This window comes from Ascaphus truei, chromosome 2, assembly GCF_040206685.1.
Source record: "Ascaphus truei isolate aAscTru1 chromosome 2, aAscTru1.hap1, whole genome shotgun sequence".
Classification (NCBI taxonomy): domain Eukaryota; kingdom Metazoa; phylum Chordata; class Amphibia; order Anura; family Ascaphidae; genus Ascaphus; species Ascaphus truei.
In genome coordinates this window covers 9,152,903-9,175,740 of record NC_134484.1, presented here as the reverse complement: position 1 = coordinate 9,175,740, position 22,838 = coordinate 9,152,903, and the positions used below count along the sequence as shown (strand labels likewise).

The 22,838-nt window shown below is 49.0% G+C and overlaps 1 protein-coding gene across 1 annotated transcript in view; it reads right to left on the bottom strand.

The window, feature by feature from the left end:
- Positions 1-22,838, bottom strand: part of LOC142488078 (uncharacterized) — a 908,622-nt gene that overhangs the window by 806,415 nt on the left and 79,369 nt on the right. The window contains exons 55-58 of the mRNA XM_075588453.1: positions 22,386-22,662; positions 20,461-20,603; positions 19,802-20,078; positions 17,418-17,846 (exon numbers count right to left, since the gene is read on the bottom strand). Coding sequence (XP_075444568.1) covers positions 17,418-17,846; positions 19,802-20,078; positions 20,461-20,603; positions 22,386-22,662 — 1,126 coding nt within the window. The remainder of the gene's footprint in view (positions 1-17,417; positions 17,847-19,801; positions 20,079-20,460; positions 20,604-22,385; positions 22,663-22,838) is intronic.

Here is a 22,838-nt window from a genome sequence, read left to right as displayed (position 1 = left end):
ATTTTCTTCTGCCTCTCTCTCTCTGCTTCTCTCTCTCTGCCTCTCCCCCTGTCTCTCTCTCTCTCTCTGTCTCTCTCTGTCTCTCTGTCTCTGTCTCTCTGTCCCTGTCTCTCTGTCTCTGTCTCTCTGTCTCTGTCTCTCTGTCTCTGTCTCTCTGTCTCTGTCTCTCTGTCTCTGTCTCTCTGTCTCTGTGTCTCTGTCTCTCTGTCTCTGTCTCTCTGTCTCTGTCTCTCTGTCTCTGTCTCTGTCTCTCTGTCTCTGTCTCTCTGTCTCTCTGTCTCTCTGTCTCTGTCTCTCTGTCTCTGTGTCTCTGTCTCTCTGTCTCTGTCTCTCTGTCTCTGTCTCTCTGTCTCTGTCTCTCTGTCTCTCTGTCTCTGTCTCTCTGTCTCTGTATCTCTGTCTCTCTCTCTCTGTCTCTCTCTCTCTGCCTCTCTCTCTCTGCCTCTCTCTCTCTGCCTCTCTCTCTCTGCCTCTCTCTCTCTGCCTCTCTCTCTCTGCCTCTCTCTCTCTGCCTCTCTCTCTCTGCCTCTCTCTCTCTGCCTCTCTCTCTCTCTCTCTCTCTCTCTCTCTCTGTCTCTCTCTCTGTCCCCCTGTCTCCCTCTCTCTCTCTCTCTCTCTCTTCTCTCCCTCTCTCTCCCCCTGTCTCCCTGTCTCTCTCTCACTCTCTCCTGTCCCCCTGTCTCTCTCTCCCCCTGTCTCCCTCTCTCTCTCTCTCCCCCTGTCTACCTCTCTCTCTCCCCCTGTCTCCCTCTCTCTCTCTCTCTCCCCCCTGTCCTCCCTCTCTCTCTCTCTCTCTCTCCCCCCTGTCTCCCTCTCTCTCTCTCTCTCTCCCCCTGTCTCCCTCTCTCTCTCTCTATGTCTTATCTTAACTGCCCTATACCTACACCGAAATAACCTATTCTGCTCTCTTCCAGATCTGACTCAAGTTTCACGCGGGAGACATCGGAAGACAGGTAGGGAACACCTCCCCTCCAGTATAATACCTTGAGGGACTGACACTGGTTAATGGGTTCAGAATCATTCACATCTGTTTTTTTTTTTCTCGATTATTGAGGTCATCCGACGCACGCGCACACACGCACGTAACAAGGACTAATGATAGTAAAGTATAAGTGTACTACAATAAATAAACTTATGTAAAAAAAAAAAATGTGTCCCGGTTTTTCATTTTCAAAATCTGGTCACCCTAGTATTACTGCCTGTCTGTATGCATATAATTACTGCCTGTCTGTATGCATATTATTACTGCAGCCTGTCTGTATGCATATTATTACCGCCTGTCTGTGTGCATATTATTACCGCCTGTCTGTATGCATATTATTACCGCCTGTCTGTATGCATATTATTACCGCCTGTCTGTATGCATATTATTACCGCCTGTGTGTATGCATATTATTACTGCCTGTCTGTATGCATATTATTACCGCCTGTCTGTATGCATATTATTACCGCCTGTGTGTATGCATATTATTACCGCCTGTCTGTATGCATATTATTACCGCCTGTCTGTATGCATATTATTACCGCCTGTCTGTATGCATATTATTACCGCCTGTCTGTATGCATATTATTACCGCCTGTCTATATGCATATGTAAGGATGTGTATACATATATATGAAGGTTCCGCTCTGTCACTTACAAAGCAGGCGCCATACTGTTCTTTTGCCAGCAAGGTCACTGCGTGAAAAGTCAGGCTGCGCATGCGCGAGGGAAGCGCGCGAAAGGCAACCAATCTGGAGGGACTTTGGGGGTTGCACTTTGAAACTCTGAACTGTGGGAGAGTCAGCTGAGGCTGAGGACCAATAGGATGTGAGACTCTGGATAGAGGAACAGGATGCGTGTGGGCGGTGGGGAGACACGAGTGAGAGGTGAAGGAGGAAGGAGGTGGAACCTCGTGTGCGCGAGCGGAGGGTCAGTGACCCTTCCGCTTAGGTGAGAGACATTCCCCAGCCCCGAGGAGCATTTCCCTTATCATCGTAGGGTGCCGCTTTTGTAGGGACGGCCATAGCAGTTAGGGACGTTTCCCTTTAGTGCGGGTTCAGCTGCGGAGCTGCGGACGCCATCTTGGGCTGGATACAGACCGCGCAGCATAACGGAGTGTCGGCGAAAGGCTGGGACAACACTAGGGACCCTGTGAAGGAGTGTTGCGGTCACCGCAGTGACCGGAAGGTATCATTGGTCTACACGTGCACCTACACCGGTCAACAGGCGCTGATCCCGCCTCCCACTAACTAATTGGGGCACCAGTGTGAAATCATATGGTACTATACAAATACTAGTTACAGGACATACTCCTTGGGAGAGTGGCAGAGCCACCTGTGTACAGAACATTATCCCTAACAAGGTGTGGCCGAGCCACTGTGTGTGTGTTATGTTCTGATCTGTAAAGTATAAGGGTTTTATGCATGTGATGATATATTCTGCAAGTTTCGTTCAGTAAGCACAAAACATAAAAGGTTGCCTGTTGCACAATACTGCTGTAATGTTTTCTTGCTCAGGGTAGATTCTCTATTATGGGGTTCCTGGGCAAGTGGAGGCGCTGCACCATGATAAGTAAGGGTATGACCCCAGGCTCCCTCACAGCGGAGGCTCAGAGCTCCTGAAGCCGCAGGTATATGCAACACCCGTAGTTCCTTAGTGCACGGATTCACAAAAAGGGCTACATTTGGAGGCGCTGCTGAGATCTTAGACCTGGGGTGCCCCCACATTTTTTTGTCTCTATTGTGCAACCAACCCACATCATGTCGGTGCCCTCAGCGCTCGAGGTGCGCAAGTGGGCCCAGCGGCGTGGGATTCCCTTGAATCGTGCTTTCGCGCTGGGCCATGTCCCCGCCACGATCTCGTTAGGCACTGTGACCGAGCAGGTCCGAAAGCTCCAGCTCCTGGACAATGCCCAAGTACAAGACCATTTCTATGACCGCGACCAGGCCTGGCGCCGGGTCTTGTATGCCACTGAACAAGATATATGCCCCGAGGCCTTGCCCCGTATACTGCTGCTGCCCGAGGCCCCGGGGGTGCGCTGCCCCATAGTCCAGGCGGACACCCCTGCGCCCCTGGCCACTTCCACCCCACAGAGAGTATACACCCGCCGTAGGTGCTGCGACCGGAGGCCCAGACCACTCTCCTGACCGTGGCCTGCACCCTCGCTGGCCGGCAGCCCTGAGCCTAGGCTCCTCATCCACTCCGTCCGGCCTGCGGTCTGGCCTCAACCAACTTAGCTTATCAAGATTGGACACTTACCCCGCAGTCGGGGATAGCTTACCGGGAGACACCTCTATTCCCGCAATAGCAGCCGCTCTCCACAACACCACCCAGTCGCTCCAGTATAGGAAGTTAAAGGCCTTCTCCGGTGAGAAACCCACGCCCCAAGGGGAAGTAGGGATAGAGGACTGGTTGGATCATACAGAACAGGTACTGCCTGAATGGACCTGCACGGACGCGGTCCGCAGACAGCGCATCGTTGAGTGCTTACGGCCCCCCGCGTCCCACATGGTGCACTACTACCGAGATGACAATCCGGAAGCTGATGCGGCAGATCTCATCTACTGCCTGACGAAGGCGTATGGGGCTCCGGTGGACACTTATGCTTTGATGGCCAAATTCCATGCGCTAGCCCAGAAGGAAGGGGAAATGGTATCCGACTTTCTCAGGCGACTACACCTGGACTTATGGAATCTGGCGAGGAAGGGCGTGTTGCCAAGGATAGAAGCCAATGGACTACGCACCACTCAGCTGTTGAGGGGGCTCCTACCCCTACACCCCGTGTCGGTGCGGGTCAGTAGCTGCCTAACGCCCGGGCAAGCCTTATCATTTCACGACCTAATGGATCGGGTCCAAGCGCACGAGACAGTGTTGTTAGGACGTGACCTGGCCCCTGGGAAAAAGCCCCCGCCCGGAGGTAAGGAAGTAAAGAAAGCGGAACCCAAGGCCGATGTGCCCGAACCTGGGGATCTCGACCCCAAGGATGCCAGCGCACCAGTGACACCCAGGCCTCGTCTCCCGACCGGTCGAAATTCACCCACCGGGAGAAGCGAGAGTTACCTCAGCCAAATTCAGTGCTACGCCTGTGGAAAGATGGGACATCTGCGTGCCCGTTGCCCCACCTTACGGAAAACGGCGTCCCGGCCAGCACAGTCAATGCCGTGTAAGACCCTGGAGGATGGAGAGGCGTCGCCGTCCTCCCCAAGCAGCCGAATCGGCCCCGCTGCCATTATTCGGGTGGTTATCGAGGGCATCTACGCCGCCGCATTGCTGGACACGGGATCTCAGGTGACCATCGTATACCGGCCCTTCTACGACCAACACCTACATCGATTACCGTTGCTCTCTGCGGATGCCTTGCGACTGAGGGGATTGAGTCATGAGGACTACCCCATAGACGGTGTAGTAAAGGTGCAGTTAGACATTCCCCAACTGAACTGGTAAACATCATCCCATGGAAGTGGAGGCCTTAGTGTGCCCTGAACCTCAGGATCACCCCAGCGCTCCAATCATCTTGGGGACTAACGCTGACATTGTGCGCGCGGTGTTCCGCATGTACTTGCAAGAAGCGGGAGAAGCCCCGCTGCTGGCACTAGCCGCCTGCCCCGCTCTCCAGGAGGTCTGCGGCAAAATTGCGACTGAAGAGGAACATGGAATGCTCTATAGCCAAGAGTGGGGACTGACTCAGATTCCCCCGGGGGAAGGAAGAATGATGGTCGCCGCCTGTCACTACCCGGACCAACGCCTGGAGGATCAGCTTTTCTCCCTAGAAAGTGTGGCCCAGGATGAGCACCGGCTGGGCTACGAGGTGGTGGCCTCCATCAAAAAGTGGCCTGGAAAAATCCCGGAGCGCACCTGGGTATACGTACAGAACATCTCCCCATATCCCATGAGCATTGATCGGCGTCAACCACTGGGCAGAATATACCCCGTGACCCCCGAAGAGAAGGGCGTAACGGAGCGTCCCTGTAATCATGGTACTACCTCCGGTACCCGTCTAGAATTCGACTTTGGAGATTCTCCGCTCCCCGAGGAATGGAGGGAAAGGCTGCGGATCGAGTTACAAAAACGCCGCCAGGTGTTCTCCACCAGTGATATGGATGTGGGGTGCAGCCGCAGTGCCCGCCACACCATCCGAATGAGTGATGCTACCCCCTTCCGGGAACGTTCTCGACGGCTCGCACCACGGGACGTAGACGAAGTGAGAAGGTTACTCGCCGAAATGGAGAGGGCTGGGATCGTGCAAGGATCCCGAAGTCCTTACGCATCGCCCATCGTGGTAGTCCGCAAAAAGAACGGGAATATGTCCTACATGTCGATGCTAGCCTTAGCGGGCTAGAAGCGGTATTGCATCAGAAGTATGAGACCGGGCTACGTCCGGTGGCCTATGCGAGCCGAAGCTTGACCCTTAGCGAGCAGAACTATCCGGTCCATAAACTGGAATTCTTGGCAATAAAATGGGCCGTGGTGGACAAGCTGCACGACTACCTGTATGGGGTACAGTTCGAAGTACGTACGGACAACAACCCCATGACATATATAAATACATCCGCCAAATTGGATGCCACGGGACACCGTTGGTTAGCTGCACTGGCCAACTACAGGTTCAACCTTAAATACAAACCCGGACCCACCAACATAGGTGCCGACGCCCTGTCTCGTCGACCTGGCCTTCAAGCTACCCCTGATGAGGAAGTATGGGAAGAAATACCGGGTCCCGGGATTCGTGCTCTCTGCTCCGTGGCTGCGGTAGTCGACAACCAAGTAGCATTCTCGGAATTACGGATTGCTGACTCGTTGGGATGCCACTCGCGAGCCATTCCTCGGGCCTATCAAGGTCGAGAAGGGATGAATATCACTGAAGATAATATCATCTCGTGGAGGGATCTAGTGCATTACCAAACTCAAGACCCCATAGTGGAGCTAGCCCGTCAAGCGGTACAACAAGATAACCCGTCTATACTGAAGCAAGCCCCCAAAAACTTGGTGAAACTCCTGTTGAATGAGTTTGGGAAGTTCGAAATGGACAATTGTTTGTTATATCGGGTGATACCATATCATAACCATCCCGATCGGCGTCAGCTGTTTCTACCGGAACGCTTGAGGACCCTAGTTCTTCGGTGCCCTTCACGATGACCATGGCCACCTGGGCATTGATAAGACATTTGGGCTACTACAGGATAGGTTCTACTGGCCTAGAATGAGGGAGTCTGTGGAGCAGCATTGTCGAAGGTGTAATCGCTGCTTACAAAGGAAGACACTGCCCACCAGGGCGGCTCCCATGGCACACTTGAAAAGCTCGGGCCCCATGGATTTGGTGTGTATGGACTTTCTCTGTATTGAGCCCGACAGTCGGGGTGTTAGTAATGTTCTCGTGATCACTGACCACTACACCAGGTACGCCCAAGCGTTCCTTACAAAGGTCCAGAAGGCCGTAACGGTGGCCCGAGTCCTGTGGGAGAAATATTTCATTCATTATGGGTTACCAAATCGTCTTCACTCTGATCAAGGCAGGGACTTTGAGAGTACACTGATACGGGAGTTGCTCACACTACTGAATATCGCCAAGTCGCGTACTACCCCGTACCACCCCGAAGGGGATGCTTTACCCGAACGGTTCAATCGCACTCTGTTGGATATGTTAGGAACTCTGACAAGCCCACAAAAGACGGAGTGGAGTAAGCACGTCGAGGCGTTGGTACATGCGTATAATTGTACCCGGCATGAGTCCACCGGGTACACCCCGTACTTTTTGATGTTCGGAAGAGAAGCCCGGTTACCGGTGGATGTGCGACTGCGGATATCTACCGATGGGGTATCCAACAGGACGCATTTTCGATATGTACAGAGGCTAAGGGACAGTTTACAGCAGGCCTATAAATTGGCTGAACGAACGGCAGCGCAATTGAATGCGGGAAATAAAAGACGCTACGATCACAAAGTACGTCACAAGGAGATTCACCCCGGGGACGCGGTCCTCTTACGCAACTTAGGTGTTCCTGGGAAACATAAATTGGCGGACCGGTGGCGGGAAGGCGTGTACGAGGTGGAGTCACAGATGCCTGGCCTTCCTGTGTATCGGATCAAGGACTCCGAAGGCCGCGTAAAAGTGTGGCATAGGAATCACCTACTTCCCATACCTCAAGTAGGAACCGACGAATTGGAAATTCCCGCTACGCCAATAGATGGAGAAGTTGAAAAACCAGAGGATGGCCTAGAGACTGTAAAAATTGCCACCTCTGAGGATCCGATGGAGGGAACCTCTCAAAGGGGCCTTCCGGCCGTGGGGGCATCTCCCGAAGGAGCCACGGGTAAAGAGCCTCTTGGCCCGAACATTGACAATCTGACTCCAGTGAGTCAGTCCCTAGATCCTCAAAGCCCATGTTTCACACCCCAGAGAGACTGTACTAATGCTGAAAACCCCTCAAGGGTAGAGGTGGAAACACCAGTTGAGACTGGACACTCTGCAGAGGAAGCAGAGGAGAATCAACCTCGGCGAAGTCAAAGAACCAGTCAGCCTCCCATGCGAATGGCATACGATCAATTTGGGGCACCCCATTATGAGGCTCAGCAGTGGGCTCGGCATAGAATGCAAGCTATGATGGTACTGTTCAACGAAATGTGTAACCTAATCTAGGAAAGAGAGGGCTGTGTAAATAGTTCATATATATGTTGTTTAGGTAGTCCAGCGGGGACGTTGGATTCTGGAGAGGGGAGAATGTAAGGATGTGTATACATATATATGAAGGTTCCGCGCTGTCACTTACAAAGGAAGCGCCATACTGTTCTTTTGCCAGCAAGGTCACTGCGTGAAAAGTCAGGCTGCGCATGCGCGAGGGAAGCGCGCGAAAGGCAACCAATCTGGAGGGACTTTGGGGGTTGCACTTTGAACTCTGAACTGTGGGAGAGTCAGCTGAGGCTGAGGACCAATAGGATGCGAGACTCTGGATAGAGGAACAGGATGCGTGTGGGCGGTGGGGAGACACGAGTGAGAGGTGAAGGAGGAAGGAGGTGGAACCTCGTGTGCGCGAGCGGAGGGTCAGTGACCCTTCCGCTTAGGTGAGAGACATTCCCCAGCCCCGAGGAGCATTTCCCTAATCATCGTAGGGTGCCACTTTTGTAGGGACGGCCATAGCAGTTAGGGACGTTTCCCTTTAGTGCGGGTTCAGCTGCGGAGCTGCGGACGCCATCTTGGGCTGGATACAGACCGCGCAGCATAACGGAGTGTCGGCGAAAGGCTGGGACAACACTAGGGACCCTGTGAAGGAGTGTTGCGGTCACCGCAGTGACCGGAAGGTATCATTGGTCTACACATGCACCTACACCGGTCAACAGGCGCTGATCCCGCTTCCCACTAACTAATTGGGGCACCAGTGTGAAATCATATGGTACTATACAAATACTAGTTACAGGACATACTCCTTGGGAGAGTGGCAGAGCCACCTGTGTACAGAACATTATCCCTAACAAGGTGTTGCCGAGCCACTGTGTGTGTGTTATGTTCTGATCTGTAAAGTATAAGGGTTTTATGCATGTCATGATATATTCTGCAAGTTTCGTTCAGTAAGCACAAAACATAAAAGGTTGCCTGTTGCACAATACTGCTGTAATGTTTTCTTGCTCAGGGTAGATTCTCTATTATGGGGATCCTGGGCAAGTGGAGGCGCTGCACCATGATAAGTAAGGGTATGACCCCAGGCTCCCTCACAGCGGAGGCTCAGAGCTCCTGAAGCCGCAGGTATATGCAACACCCGTAGTTCCTTAGTGCAGGGATTCACAAAAAGGGCTACACATATTATTACCGCCTGCCTGTATGCATATTATTACCGCCTAACTGTATGCATATTATTACCGCCTGTCTGTATGCATATTATTACTGCCGCCTGTCTGTATACATATTATTACTGCCTGTCTGTATGCATATTATTACTGCCGCCTGTCTGTATGCATATTATTACTGCAGCCTGTCTGTATGCATATTATTACTGCCTGTCTGTATGCATATTATTACTGCATGTCTGTATGCATATGTAACGGGTTTTCCCCCCCCCCAATCGCAGATTATACTGTGTGGGGGTAGGAACATACAATGTTACTCAGTGTGGTGCATAACCTGTTGGCTCACAGGAGGGCTGAGCCTCCGCCACGGAGAACCTGGGGTAATACAATACTATGGACAACCACTTACAATAGGTGCAGCGCCTCCACCTGCGATGGCTCCCACCAGAGGGGGAGTGGTTCCTCGCAGGACAATCAATAACCACGTACAACGGAATTTATTATGACTATTACCTTTACTACTATGCATAGAATGAATACAACATCAACACATGACAACAGGTGTCCCTTGCTAAGGGTAACCTGACTACGACGTCTCGCAGGACGCTATCACTAACGTTACTTTGCACCACGGCGGGTGCCCACACTTTATGCGTCACGGCAGACGCTAACACCTTAAGCGCCACGGCGGACGCTAACACCATATGCGTCATGGCGGACGCTAACCTTCCGAAGAGTGATCCCACCCTGTGTCCAGTAACCCCAACCCAATGTCTCGCACTCCCAATTCATATACCAATGTGTGTGTGTGACTGCGCAGCCACTATATCTGGTGATAGGCCTTGTTGGTGCACGTGAGTTTGTGGGTTACCTGCCCGGGCTCCAGCCACGGGTGCCGCTATACCACTGGGGTTGGATCCGCCGGGATATCCTCCTACGCGTGGAGTGAATTCCAGCGTGGATAATATCACCGCAGCTCCGCACAGTCTTCACCTTGGATAGGGTCTGTCTGCTGCCAGCAGGCCGCAGTCACTGCTAGCTTGGTCTCCGTGGAGATAGTCCAGCTCCCTCTTAGCAACCGATCAAATATTCGTGGTACACTACTAGCCAATAGATAATGGGGCAGGTTCCCTAACCTACGGCCTGTCCCTACAATACTCAGCTAGGATGACTCAGGGCTATCTGGGGCCTAGGGGATTGCTGGCCTAGTGCAGAGAGTCACTGACCCCTGCACCCTACCTCCTTCCCCTAGCTGCTCCAGTCACCAACTAACTAGTGTGCTCTAAGCCCGCCAAATGTATCACTATGTTGCAAGCAGTTACTACAGCCCTATTGGCTCCCTGGCGTCATGGGGCCGCTCCAGAGGCTCATGGGACTTGAAGTCCTCTTACAGAGCCCTCCTCTATAGGCTAAGGCTTCGCGGGCTTTTCTGTGCCTCCACTGCGCATGCGCGAGCTCCCTGCAGTCCTCCCGGTGCTCCTAGCCCTTGCGCATGCGCAACGCGTCTAATAATGGCGACGCCCTGCTCTGCGAGCCGCCGGGACCGGAGCAACGCGATCGCGGCCTTAACGACGGCCCGATCGCGTCCCCGGCAACCGTGGCCTGCTGCATCTAATTTGGCCGACGTATTGATGTACGTGAGGGGATTGTTATCCGTCCTTACCTCGAAGGTGACACCGTACAGGTAATCGTGGAGCTTCTCGGTGATAGCCCACTTGAGAGCCAGAAACTCCAACTTGTGGACGGGGTATCTCTGCTCACTGGGTGTCAAGCTGCGGCTGATGTAAGCTACAGGCCGCAGACCCTCCGGGTGCTTCTGGTGCAGGACGGCGCCTAGTCCACTTGGACTGGCATCCACATGCAGGACGTATGGCTGTTCGGGATCCGCATATGCAAGCACGGGCGCTTCGGTCAGACACTTCTTCAGTTTCAGGAAGGCCTGCTCACACTCAGATGTCCATTTGTCACCGAACGGTTGGCGGGCCGATACAGCCTTCTTCCCGGTCTCTGAAGGGTATATTTTCAACAGATTGTTCAGGGGTTTAGCCTTGCTCGAGTACCCTTCCACGAAGCGGCGGTAATACCCACAGAACCCCAGGAAGGATCGCAACTCTGTGACGTTCTCTGGGCGAGGCCAGTTCACTACGGCCTCTACCTTGGCAGGGTCGGTGGCAATCCCTCTGGCGGACACTATGTGCCCCACATAGGTCACGAGGTATGGCAAAATCGGCACTTGACTAGGGATAATTTCAAACCTTCGTTCCTCAGACGGTCGATCACCTTACACAATTGCTCTTCGTGCTCTTCCAGAGTCCTTCCGAAGACGATAATATCATCCAGGTATACCAGACACTCCTGTGGAATCATGTCCCCGATAGTCTTTTCCATCAACCTTTGGAATGTAGCAGGCACCCCACATATACCTTGGGGCATACGGGTAAATTGATAGAATCCCAGGGGGCAGACGAAAGCTGTTTTCTCCTGGTCTTCCGCATTCATAGGCACCTGATAGTACCCAGATCGGAGATCGAGCACGCTAAACCAGTGACTTCCATTCAGCGCATTCAGGATCTCTTCAATGCGCGGAAGGTTGTACTGATCCGGGATCATGCGATTGTTCAGAGTTCGATAGTCGACACACAGTCGTACGGACCCGTTCTTTTTCTGCACCACCACTATGGGCGACGCGTAAGGTCCTCGGGATTACGTCACAATCCCAGCGGTTTCCATGTCTTGTATGGCGTTCCTCACATCGTCCACATCCCGAGGGGCGATGCGACGAGAACGTTCCCGGAACGGAGTGGCATCACTCATTCGAATGGTATGTTGGGCACTGCGGCTGCACCCCACATCCATCTCGCTCGTGGAGAACACATGTCGTCGTTGAAGCAGCTGGGTGGTCAACCGTTCTTTCCACTCTGTGGACAGCGTCGACTCGCCGAAGTTGAAGTCCAGATCGACTACCCGTTCATGTGAGGCCGCCGCCTTCACCTGAGGCGTGGCTCCCACCGGGCTGACCGGATATATGCATCCCAACTTCTGATCGACATCAAATTCCATCGGAAAGGGGGAGAGATTCTGCACATACACGTAGGTTCGAAGAGGGATCTTAGCCGTCCATTCCCTCACTTCGGGTAGTACTCTATACCCTCTATGAACCTCCTCTTCTTCAGGCGCACTCTCCAGCGAGAACAGTTGGTCGTTCTCGTCCCGGTCGGGATAACAACACCAGACGGCCATCTTTTGCACTCCCCCTGGTAATATGGTCGTCAGTCCGCGCTGACGATTGTAGAGGTCCCCATGACGCTCCAAGGCATATACCCGGTGGCACTCTTCTCGTAAGATTGGGTCTAGGAGCGAATCGGCCAGCGGCAACTCGTTGGTCTCTTTCAAGTAGGCTCGGATTATAGCTTGTACTATCTCCGCATTGGTTCCCAAGATGATTGGGTACTTGCAATGGTCTTGGGGCTCCGGGCATACCATGGCCGCTACCTGCATGGGGTGCTTCTTGCCGGTGTTCAGTTGGAGTATTTCCAGCTGGACCCTTACAATCCCATCGATGGGGTAGTCTTCATTACTTAACCCCCTAACCTTCATATGTTCGGCCGTCCTCAGGGGGCAGTGTTGAAGGTGCTGGTCATAGAACTTGCGATATATTATGGTTACTTGTGACCCTATGTCCAATAGGGCCGTTGCGTATATCCCTTCCAGTACCACGGGCACGATGGCCGCAGGGCCCACTTGTCTGTAAGCTTCACAGGGTGAGGCGTCATCACTGGGGCCAGCGTCAGAAGGGGCATCCGGGGTTCCAGAATGAGGGAGTTCGGGGTCAGCTTCTGCCATAGGTACACTGCAGACCATTGATCGGGCTGATTTCCCCCTATCGGAAGGGTGTTCCTCTGGATGACCTGCTCTTTCTGGACAGTTACGGAGGACGTGACCCTTCTTACCGCAGTTATAGCATACAACCGGGTGGCTTTCTGGACGACTCGGGGACGGGGAAGGTGGTCGGTCGGGGGGTCTTGGTTTGTACCCCTTGGATGAGGCAGCAGACTCTTCCTTCTTTTCTGTAGAGCCCTTTCCTTTGGAGGCAGAGGGGCTCTTAGGTTTAGCGATTGAGTGTAGCATAGCATGAGCCTCCTGTAGTTTCACTTGCCGCAGCAACTCGGTGAACTTATAGGGGCCCCCGTCCATTATCTTGCTGCGGAGCATGTTGGCTATGGGGTGAGTGGGGCTTGATCCCCGCAGATACTGCTTATGGAGCGCTTCATCCATCCCAGAGGCGGGGACCAGCTTACGATTGGGTAGGATCCCCAAGACCAGCTGTAGACGGTGGATAAAAGCCGACAAGTCTTCCCCCTCTTTCTGATAAAGATTGAAGTACTTCGTCCAGAGCGCTCCTTCGTCTTCTGCTAACCCGTACGCTTCCAACAGGAACGCCACCATTTCCAATGCTGTCAACTCTGGGTGTTGGTCCCTGTGGATGGTCAACATAGTAGACGCAGGGGGTCTGAGGCATTCCATGATACGCTGTCGCTTTACAGTGTCAGTGCACGACCACTCCTCTACTACTTTTACCGCATTCTCCCTCCAAAGGTCTATTCCTTCCTCCCCCTGGGGTATTGGAAGTATTCCAGAGAAGGCCTTAAGCTTCCGGTAGCTTTGAGACTGGGATGCCACAGTGAGGGCTTCTACGAATTGGGGCAGCGTCACCCCCATTATGCAACCTTCGTTCGTTGCTCTCTCTCCGATAGGCCGGGAGTTTACCTCGCGGGGTACGGTGTCGGGTGGAGAGGGGGGGCTGTCAGCCCAACTACTGGCTTCCGGGAGGGCGCTTGGGGTAAAGGAGACTTTGGGTTGGGGACGGTCAACCCGGTTTGGGGTACTGGACACGGGTGTACGTGGTGTCCAAGTACTGGTGGACGGTTCGTCTGGATCTTGAGGAGGGGCTCTAAGCGAGAACATTTCCCTTATTACTGGTAAGTCCGAGTATATAAGGGGGTATCCTTCTGGCGGGCACTCGGGGGCTACTAGAATGTTCGGGGCCGCTTCAGGGCATATGTCCCGCCCCACGGTGAATAGTAGGGCACTCAAATGATAAGTAGAGTCGAACACCCTGCCACGGTACCATACTCTATCTGGCCCTAAGAGCTTGCTCAGTGAGTTCCGGATGTCAGTTTCCGCTACTAACGCCGGGACGTTCCCTACGGCAACAACGTGTCTAGGTGGTTCACGGACGGTGGTGGCCCACGCGTGGACCTCTTGACGTGAGGGAATTACCATGATGCTGATCTTTCGTGATACTGTTTTGAATAGGGCACCCCAGGTCTGAAATCTCAGCAGCGCCTCCAAAATGTAACGGGTTTTCCCCCCCCCCCAATCGCAGATTATACTGTGTGGGGGTAGGAACATACAATGTTTCTCAGTGTGGTGCATAACCTGTTGGCTCACAGGAGGGCTGAGCCTCCGCCACGGGGAACCTGGGGTAATACAATACTATGGACAACCACTTACAATAGGTGCAGCGCCTCCACCTGCGATGGCTCCCACCAGAAGGGGAGTGGTTCCTCACAGGACAATCAATAACCACGTACAACGGAATTTATTATGACTATTACCTTTACTACTATGCATAGAATGAATACAACATCAACACATGACAACAGGTGTCCCTTGCTAAGGGTAACCTGACTACGACGTCTCGCAGGACGCTATCACTAACGTTACTTTGCACCACGGCGGGTGCCCACACTTTATGCGTCACGGCGGACGCTAACACCATATGCGTCACGGCGGATGCTAACCTTCCGAAGAGTGATCCCACCCTGTGTCCAGTAACCCCAACCCAATGTCTCGCACTTCCAATTCATATACCAATGTGTGTGTGTGACTGCGCAGCCACTATGTCTGGTGATAGGCCTTGTTGGTGCACGTGAGTTTGTGGGTTACCTGCCCGGGCTCCAGCCACGGGTGCCGCTATACCACTGGGGTTGGATCCGCCGGGATATCCTCCTACGCGTGGAGTGAATTCCAGCGTGGATAATATCACCGCAGCTCCGCATAGTCTTCACCTTGGATACGGTCTGTCTGCTGCCAGCAGGCCGCAGTCACTGCTAGCTTGGTCTCCGTGGAGATAGTCCAGCTCCCTCTTAGCAACCGATCAAATGTTCGTGGTACACTACTAGCCAATAGATAATGGGGCAGGTTCCCTAACCTACGGCCTGTCCCTACAATACTCAGCTAGGATGACTCAGGGCTATCTGGGGCCTAGGGAATTGCTGGCCTAGTGCAGAGAGTCACTGACCCCTGCACCCTACCTCCTTCCCCTAGCTGCTCCAGTCACCAACTAACTAGTGTGCTCTAAGCCCGCCAAATGTATCACTATGTTGCAAGCAGTTACTACAGCCCTATTGGCTCCCTGGCGTCATGGGGCCGCTCCAGAGGCTCATGGGACTTGAAGTCCTCTTACAGAGCCCTCCTCTATAGGCTAAGGCTTCGCGGGCTTTTCTGTGCCTCCACTGCGCATGCGCGAGCTCCCTGCAGTCCTCCCGGTGCTCCTAGCCCTTGCGCATGCGCAACGCGTCTAATAATGGCGGCGCCCTGCTCTGCGAACCGCCGGGACCGGAACAACGCGATCGCGGCCTTAACGACGGCCCGATCGCGTCCCTAGCAACCGGCCGCAACAGTATGTAACGCGCGACTCACGCACCAGTACCCCCCTCTCCCTTGTCCTCGGCGGCCCTGCACAGCGGAAAGGAGGGGGGCGGCATAACAAGGGGGACCTGGCTACACATATTATTACCGCCTGTCTGTATGCATATTATTACCGCCTGTCTGTATGCATATTATAACCGCCTGTCTGTATACATATTATTACCGCCTGTCTGTATGCATATTATTACTGCCTGTCTGTATGCATATTATTACCGCATGTCTGTATGCATATTATTACCGCCTGTATGTATGCATATTATTACCGCCTGCCTGTATGCATATTATTACCGCCTGCCTGTATGCATATTATTACCGCCTGCCTGTATGCATATTATTACCGCCTGTCTGTATGCATATTATTACCGCCTGTCTGTATGCATATTATTACTGCCTGCCTGTATGCATATTATTACCGCCTGTCTGTATGCATATTATTACTGCCTGTCTGTATGCATATTATTACCGGCTGTCTGTATGCATATTATTACTGCCGCCTGTCTGTATGCATAATATTACTGCAGCCTGTCTGTATGCATATGATTACTGCAGCCTGTCTGTATGCATATTATTACTGCAGCCTGTCTGTATGCATATTATTACTGCAGCCTGTCTGTATGCATATTATTACTGCAGCCTGTCTGTATGCATATTATTACTGCAGTCTGTATGCATATTATTACTTCCTGTCTGTATGCATATTATTACTGCAGCCTGTCTGTATGCATATTATTACTGCAGCCTGTCTGTGCATATTATTACTGCAGCCTTTCTGTATGCATATTATTACTGCCTGTCTGTATGCATATTATTACTGCAGCCTGTCTGTATGCATATTATTACTGCAGCCTGTCTGTATGCATATTATTACCTCCTGTCTGTATGCATATTATTACTGCAGCATGTCTGTATGCATATTATTACCGCCTGTCTGTATGCATATTATTACCGCCTGTCTGTATGCATATTATTACTGCAGCCTGTCTGTGTGCATATTATTACTGCAGCCTGTCTGTATGCATATTATTACCGCCTGTCTGTATGCATATTATTACTGCAGCCTGTCTGTATGCATATTATTACCGCCTGTCTGTATGCATATTATTACTGCAGCCTGTCTGTATGCATATTATTACTGCAGCCTGTCTGTATGCATATTATTACTGCAGCCTGTCTGTATGCATATTATTACGCCTGTCTGTGCATATTATTACTGCAGCCTTTCTGTATGCATATTATTACTGCCTGTCTGTATGCATATTATTACTGCAGCCTGTCTGTATGCATATTATTACTGCAGCCTGTCTGTATGCATATTATTACCTCCTGTCTGTATGCATATTATTACTGCAGCATGTCTGTATGCATATTATTACCGCCTGTCTGTATGCATATTATTACCGCCTGTCTGTGTGCATATTATTACTGCAGCCTGTCTGTATGCATATTATTACCGCCTGTCTGTATGCATATTATTACTGCAGCCTGTCTGTATGCATATTATTACCGCCTGTCTGTATGCATATTATTACTGCAGCCTGTCTGTATGCATATTATTACTGCAGCCTGTCTGTATGCATATTATTACTGCAGCCTGTCTGTATGCATATTATTACTGCAGCCTGTCTGTATGCATATTATTACGCCTGTCTGTATGCATATTATTACTGCAGCCTGTCTGTATGCATATTAGTACTGCAGCCTGTGGGATATGTGGCATCTTCTATAACAAACTCTGCACAGTTTGATTCTGTAGCTAAACCAGCAATTAGTCTGTTTATGTACATGGAAGGGTTATCTCTGTCTGTGTAATGCACTGTGATCACTGTGCGTAGCGGGTGGCAAAGGAGATAACCTGTTATAATAATTATTTTACCAATATACCTTTATCTTCATGGAGCCAAAATAGAAAGTACAACAAAAAAAGGAGCATGCTGGTACTCACACAGGGTTGTTGTTGTCTGCAGAGTTTCCGACACGGACTTCGGCCCCTTTCAGACGCTCCCTGTAGCAGTCCCACCTGTTCACTATAACAATTGTACCTATCTTATTTTTGTGCTTCAGGTCCAGCTTCCACCAGGGGTCTTGCTCACATTTGGTGTGGGTGCAGGATTTTGCATCGAATATACCGTTTTTGTTGCCATCAATAGCTTGATCAGCAGTAATAGCATATGGAAAACCGATGTGATTGGAGCTTTGTTTTGCTTCTCCCAATCTTGCTATATTTGTGCTTGGTGTAACCCCATAGATTTCCACTTCACACAGGGTGAGATACTCTGAGCGTCCAGGAACAACCACACTGACATAACGACCCTCCATCCCCTTGCAGAAAAGAGTAATTATGGGTTTGGAAATGTCGTTGATGGTTTCACATCTGGAGAAGAAGGAAAGAACAGGATATGTAACGAACAGAAACAAATATTTGATGTTACAAAGACATATAAAAGAAAGATTAACTGAACTAATTCTAGAAATATGTATGTACAGAACTGTATGTATATATGTATATATGTATGTATATATGCATTCAGGTTTTTTCTTTGCTATGTGTATATGTCTTGTCATATTAGTCATTTCTCCTTCTCTATTTCTTTTTAGCCTTTAAGATCTTCTCTATACAGTAAGTCTCAAAAGAATACTGTAGGTGCTGCAGATAAATCCTTGGGAAAGGCTGCAGTGAGGTGCTAAATGTTGATCTGCAAAATCGTAATTATATCAAAAGTGACCATTCTTTTGATATTCCTTTCCAGTTGTTCTCTAGCGCACCCGATAACATACTCTATGTTTCCCGATGTTGCCCATTTCCTACCGAGATTTACCACCTGTCTGTATGCATATTATTACTGCCTGTCTGTATGCATATTATTACCGCCTGTCTGTATGCATATTATTACCGCCTGTCTGTATGCATATTATTACTGCCTCTCTGTATGCATATTATTACCGCCTGTCTGTATGCATATTATTACTGCAGCCTGTCTGTATGCATATTATTACCACCTGTCTGTATACATATTATTACTGCCTGTCTGTATGCATATTATTACCGCCTGTCTGTATGCATATTATTACCGCCTGTCTGTATGCATATTATTACTGCCTGTCTGTATGCATATTATTACCGCCTGTCTGTATGCATATTATTACTGCCTGTCTGTATGCATATTATTACCGCCTGTCTGTATGCATATTATTACTGCCTGTCTGTATGCATATTACTACCGCCTGTCTATATGCATATTATTACTGCAGCCTGTCTGTATGCATATAATTACCGCCTGTCTGTGTGCATATTATTACCGCCTGTCTGTATGCATATTATTACCACCTGTCTGTATGCATATTATTACCGCCTGTCTGTATGCATATTATTACCGCCTGTCTGTATGCATATTATTACCGCCTGTCTGAATGCATATTATTACTGCCTGTCTGTATGCATATTATTACGCCTGTCTGTATGCATATTATTACTGCAGCCTGTCTGTATGCATATTATTACTGCAGCCTGTCTGTATGCATATTATTACCGCCTGTCTGTATGCATATTATTACTGCAGCCTGTCTGTATGCATATTATTACTGCAGCCTGTCTGTATGCATATTAGTACTGCAGCCTGAGGGATATGTGGCATTTTCTATAACAAACTCTGCACAGTTTGATTCTTTAGCTAGAACAGTAATTAGTCGATTTCTGTACATGGAAGGTTTTTCTCTGTCTGTGTAATGGCGCTGTGATCACTGTGTGTAGCTGGTGGCAAAGGAGATAACCTGTTTTAATATTTCTATTACCAATAAATCTTTATCTTCATGGAGCCAGTATATAGTTACATAGTAGATGAGTTTGAAAAAATACATACTTTTTGTCCATCAAGTTCAACCTATGCTAGATTTACATGACAGATACTTTATCCAATATCTGTATTTACAGTATATTGATCCAGAGGGAGGCAAACAAAAAACCCCAGTGACATCATCTAATGATATTTCATAAGGAGAAAAAAAATCCCTTCCTGACTCCAAATTTTGGCAATCAGATTACTCACTGGATCAACATCCTTCCCGTGTTTACTTATTTGGTATATCCCTGTATACCTTTCCTTTCTAATAAGATGTCCAACTTTTTTTGAACAAATCTATTGTATCCGCCATCACAGTCTCCATGGGTAATGAATTCCACACTATAACTGCCCTTACTGTAAAGAACCCTTTCATTTGTTGCTGGTGAAATTTCCTTTCCTCCAACCTTTAGGGATGGCCCCGAGTCCTTTGTACTGCTCTTGGGATGAATAGAAAGTAGGACAAAGGAAGGAGCATGCTGGTACTCACACAGGGTTGTTGTTGTCTGCAGAGTTTCCGACACGGACCTCAGCCCCTTTCAGACGCTCAGGGCAGCAGTCCTGCCTGTTCGCTATAACAATTGTATCTATCTTATAGCTCTGCTTCAGGTCCAGTCTCCACCAGGGATCTTTCTCATTGTTCGTGTGGGTGCAGGTTTGTGTAGAGAATACACCGTTCTTGTTGCCATCAATAGCTTTGTCAGCAGTAGCAAATGGGATGTAATTGGAGCTTTGACTGGCTTCTCCCAATCTTGCTAAATTTGGGGCTAAAACGAAAACAGGTTATTTTAGACTGGTAACTATTCCAACAGAAGACAGGCACACACACAAAATACACACTGAGCTGGGACTGATGTAGTAGCTTCATTGGTAAAGGACTTCAATTATTTTGTCCACAGCCCGGGAAACCCTTTTAATGATGGAATTCCATCTCTGCTGGATTCTTTTTATATGCAGAAAGAGGCAGTGTCGAGATTAGGAGTGGAAGGATTGTAAATGGGCGCTCATGTTTAGAATAGAGGTTTACCAAATGTGAATAACATATACCTTTTTTGTTGCCATCAATAGCTTGATCAGCAGTAATAGCATATGGAAAACCGATGTGATTGGAGCTTTCTTTGGCTTCTCCCAATCTTGCTATATTTGTGCTTGGTGTAACCCCATAGATTTCCACTTCACACAGGGTGAGATACTCTGAGCGTCCAGGATTAACCACACTGACATAACGACCCTCCATCCCCTTGCAGAAAAGAGTAATTATGGGTTTGGAAATGTCGTTGATGGTTTCACATCTGGAGAAGAAGGAAAGAACAGGATATGTAACGAACAGAAACAAATATTTGATGTTACAAAGACATATAAAAGAAAGATAACTGAACTAATTCTAGAAATATATGTATGTACAGAACTGTATGTATATATGTATGTATATATGCATTCAGGTTTTTTCTTTGCTATGTGTATATGTCTTATATTAGTCATTTCTCCTTCTCTATTTCTTTTTAGCCTTTAAGATCTTCTCTATACAGTAAGTCTCAAAAGAATACTGTAGGTGCTGCAGATAAATCCTTGGGAAAGGCTGCAGTGAGGTGCTAAATGTTGATCTGCAAAATCATAATTATATCAAAAGTGACCATTCTTTTGATATTCCTTTCCAGTTGTCCTCTAGCGCACCCGATAACATACTCTATGTTTCCCGATGTTGCCCATTTCCTATCGAAATATACCACCTGTCTGTATGCATATTATTACTGCCTGTCTGTATGCATATTATTACCGCCTGTCTGTATGCATATTATTACCGCCCGTCTGTATGCATATTATTACCACCTGTCTGTATACATATTATTACTGCCTGTCTGTATGCATATTATTACCGCCTGTCTGTATGCATATTATTACCGCCTGTCTGTATGCATATTATTACTGCCTGTCTGTATGCATATTATTACCGCCTGTCTGTATGCATATTATTACTGCCTGTCTGTATGCATATTATTACCGCCTGTCTGTATGCATATTATTACTGCCTGTCTGTATGCATATTACTACCGCCTGTCTGTATGCATATTATTACTGCAGCCTGTCTGTATGCATATTATTACCGCCTGTCTGTGTGCATATTATTACCGCCTGTCTGTATGCATATTATTACCACCTGTCTGTATGCATATTATTACCGCCTGTCTGTATGCATATTATTACCACCTGTCTGTATGCATATTATTACCGCCTCTCTGAATGCATATTATTACTGCCTGTCTGTATGCATATTATTACGCCTGTCTGTATGCATATTATTACGCCTGTCTGTATGCATATTATTACTGCAGCCTGTCTGTATGCATATTAGTACTGCAGCCTGCGGGATATGTGGCATTTTCTATAACAAACTCTGCACAGTTTGATTCTTTAGCTAGAACAGTAATTAGTCGATTTCTGTACATGGAAGGTTTTTCTCTGTCTGTGTAATGGCGCTGTGATCACTGTGTGTAGCTGGTGGCAAAGGAGATAACCTGTATTAATATTTCTATTACCAATAAATCTTTATCTTCATGGAGCCAATATATAGTTACATAGTAGATGAGTTTGAAAAAATACATACTTTTTGTCCATCAAGTTCAACCTATGCTAGATTTACACGACAGATACTTTATCCAATATCTGTATTTACAGTATATTGATCCAGAGGGAGGCAAACAAAAAACCCCAGTGACATCATCTAATGATATTTCATAAGGAGAAAAAAAATCCCTTCCTGACTCCAAATTTTGGCAATCAGATTACTCACTGGATCAACATCCTTCCCGTGTTTACTTATTTGGTATATCCCTGTATACCTTTCCTTTCTAATAAGATGTCCAACTTTTTTTGAACAAATCTATTGTATCCGCCATCACAGTCTCCATGGGTAATGAATTCCACACTATAACTGCCCTTACTGTAAAGAACCCTTTCATTTGTTGCTGGTGAAATTTCCTTTCCTCCAACCTTTAGGGATGGCCCCGAGTCCTTTGTACTGCTCTTGGGATGAATAGAAAGTAGGACAAAGGAAGGAGCATGCTGGTACTCACACAGGGTTGTTGTTGTCTGCAGAGTTTCCGACACGGACCTCAGCCCCTTTCAGACGCTCAGGGCAGCAGTCCTGCCTGTTCGCTATAACAATTGTATCTATCTTATAGCTCTGCTTCAGGTCCAGTCTCCACCAGGGATCTTTCTCATTGTTCGTGTGGGTGCAGGTTTGTGTAGAGAATACACCGTTCTTGTTGCCATCAATAGCTTTGTCAGCAGTAGCAAATGGGATGTAATTGGAGCTTTGACTGGCTTCTCCCAATCTTGCTAAATTTGACGCTAAAACGAAAACAGGTTATTTTAGACTGGTAACTATTCCAACAGAAGACAGGCACACACACAAAATACACACTGAGCTGGGACTGATGTAGTAGCTTCATTGGTAAAGGACTTCAATTATTTTGTCCACAGCCCGGGAAACCCTTTTAATGATGGAATTCCATCTCTGCTGGATT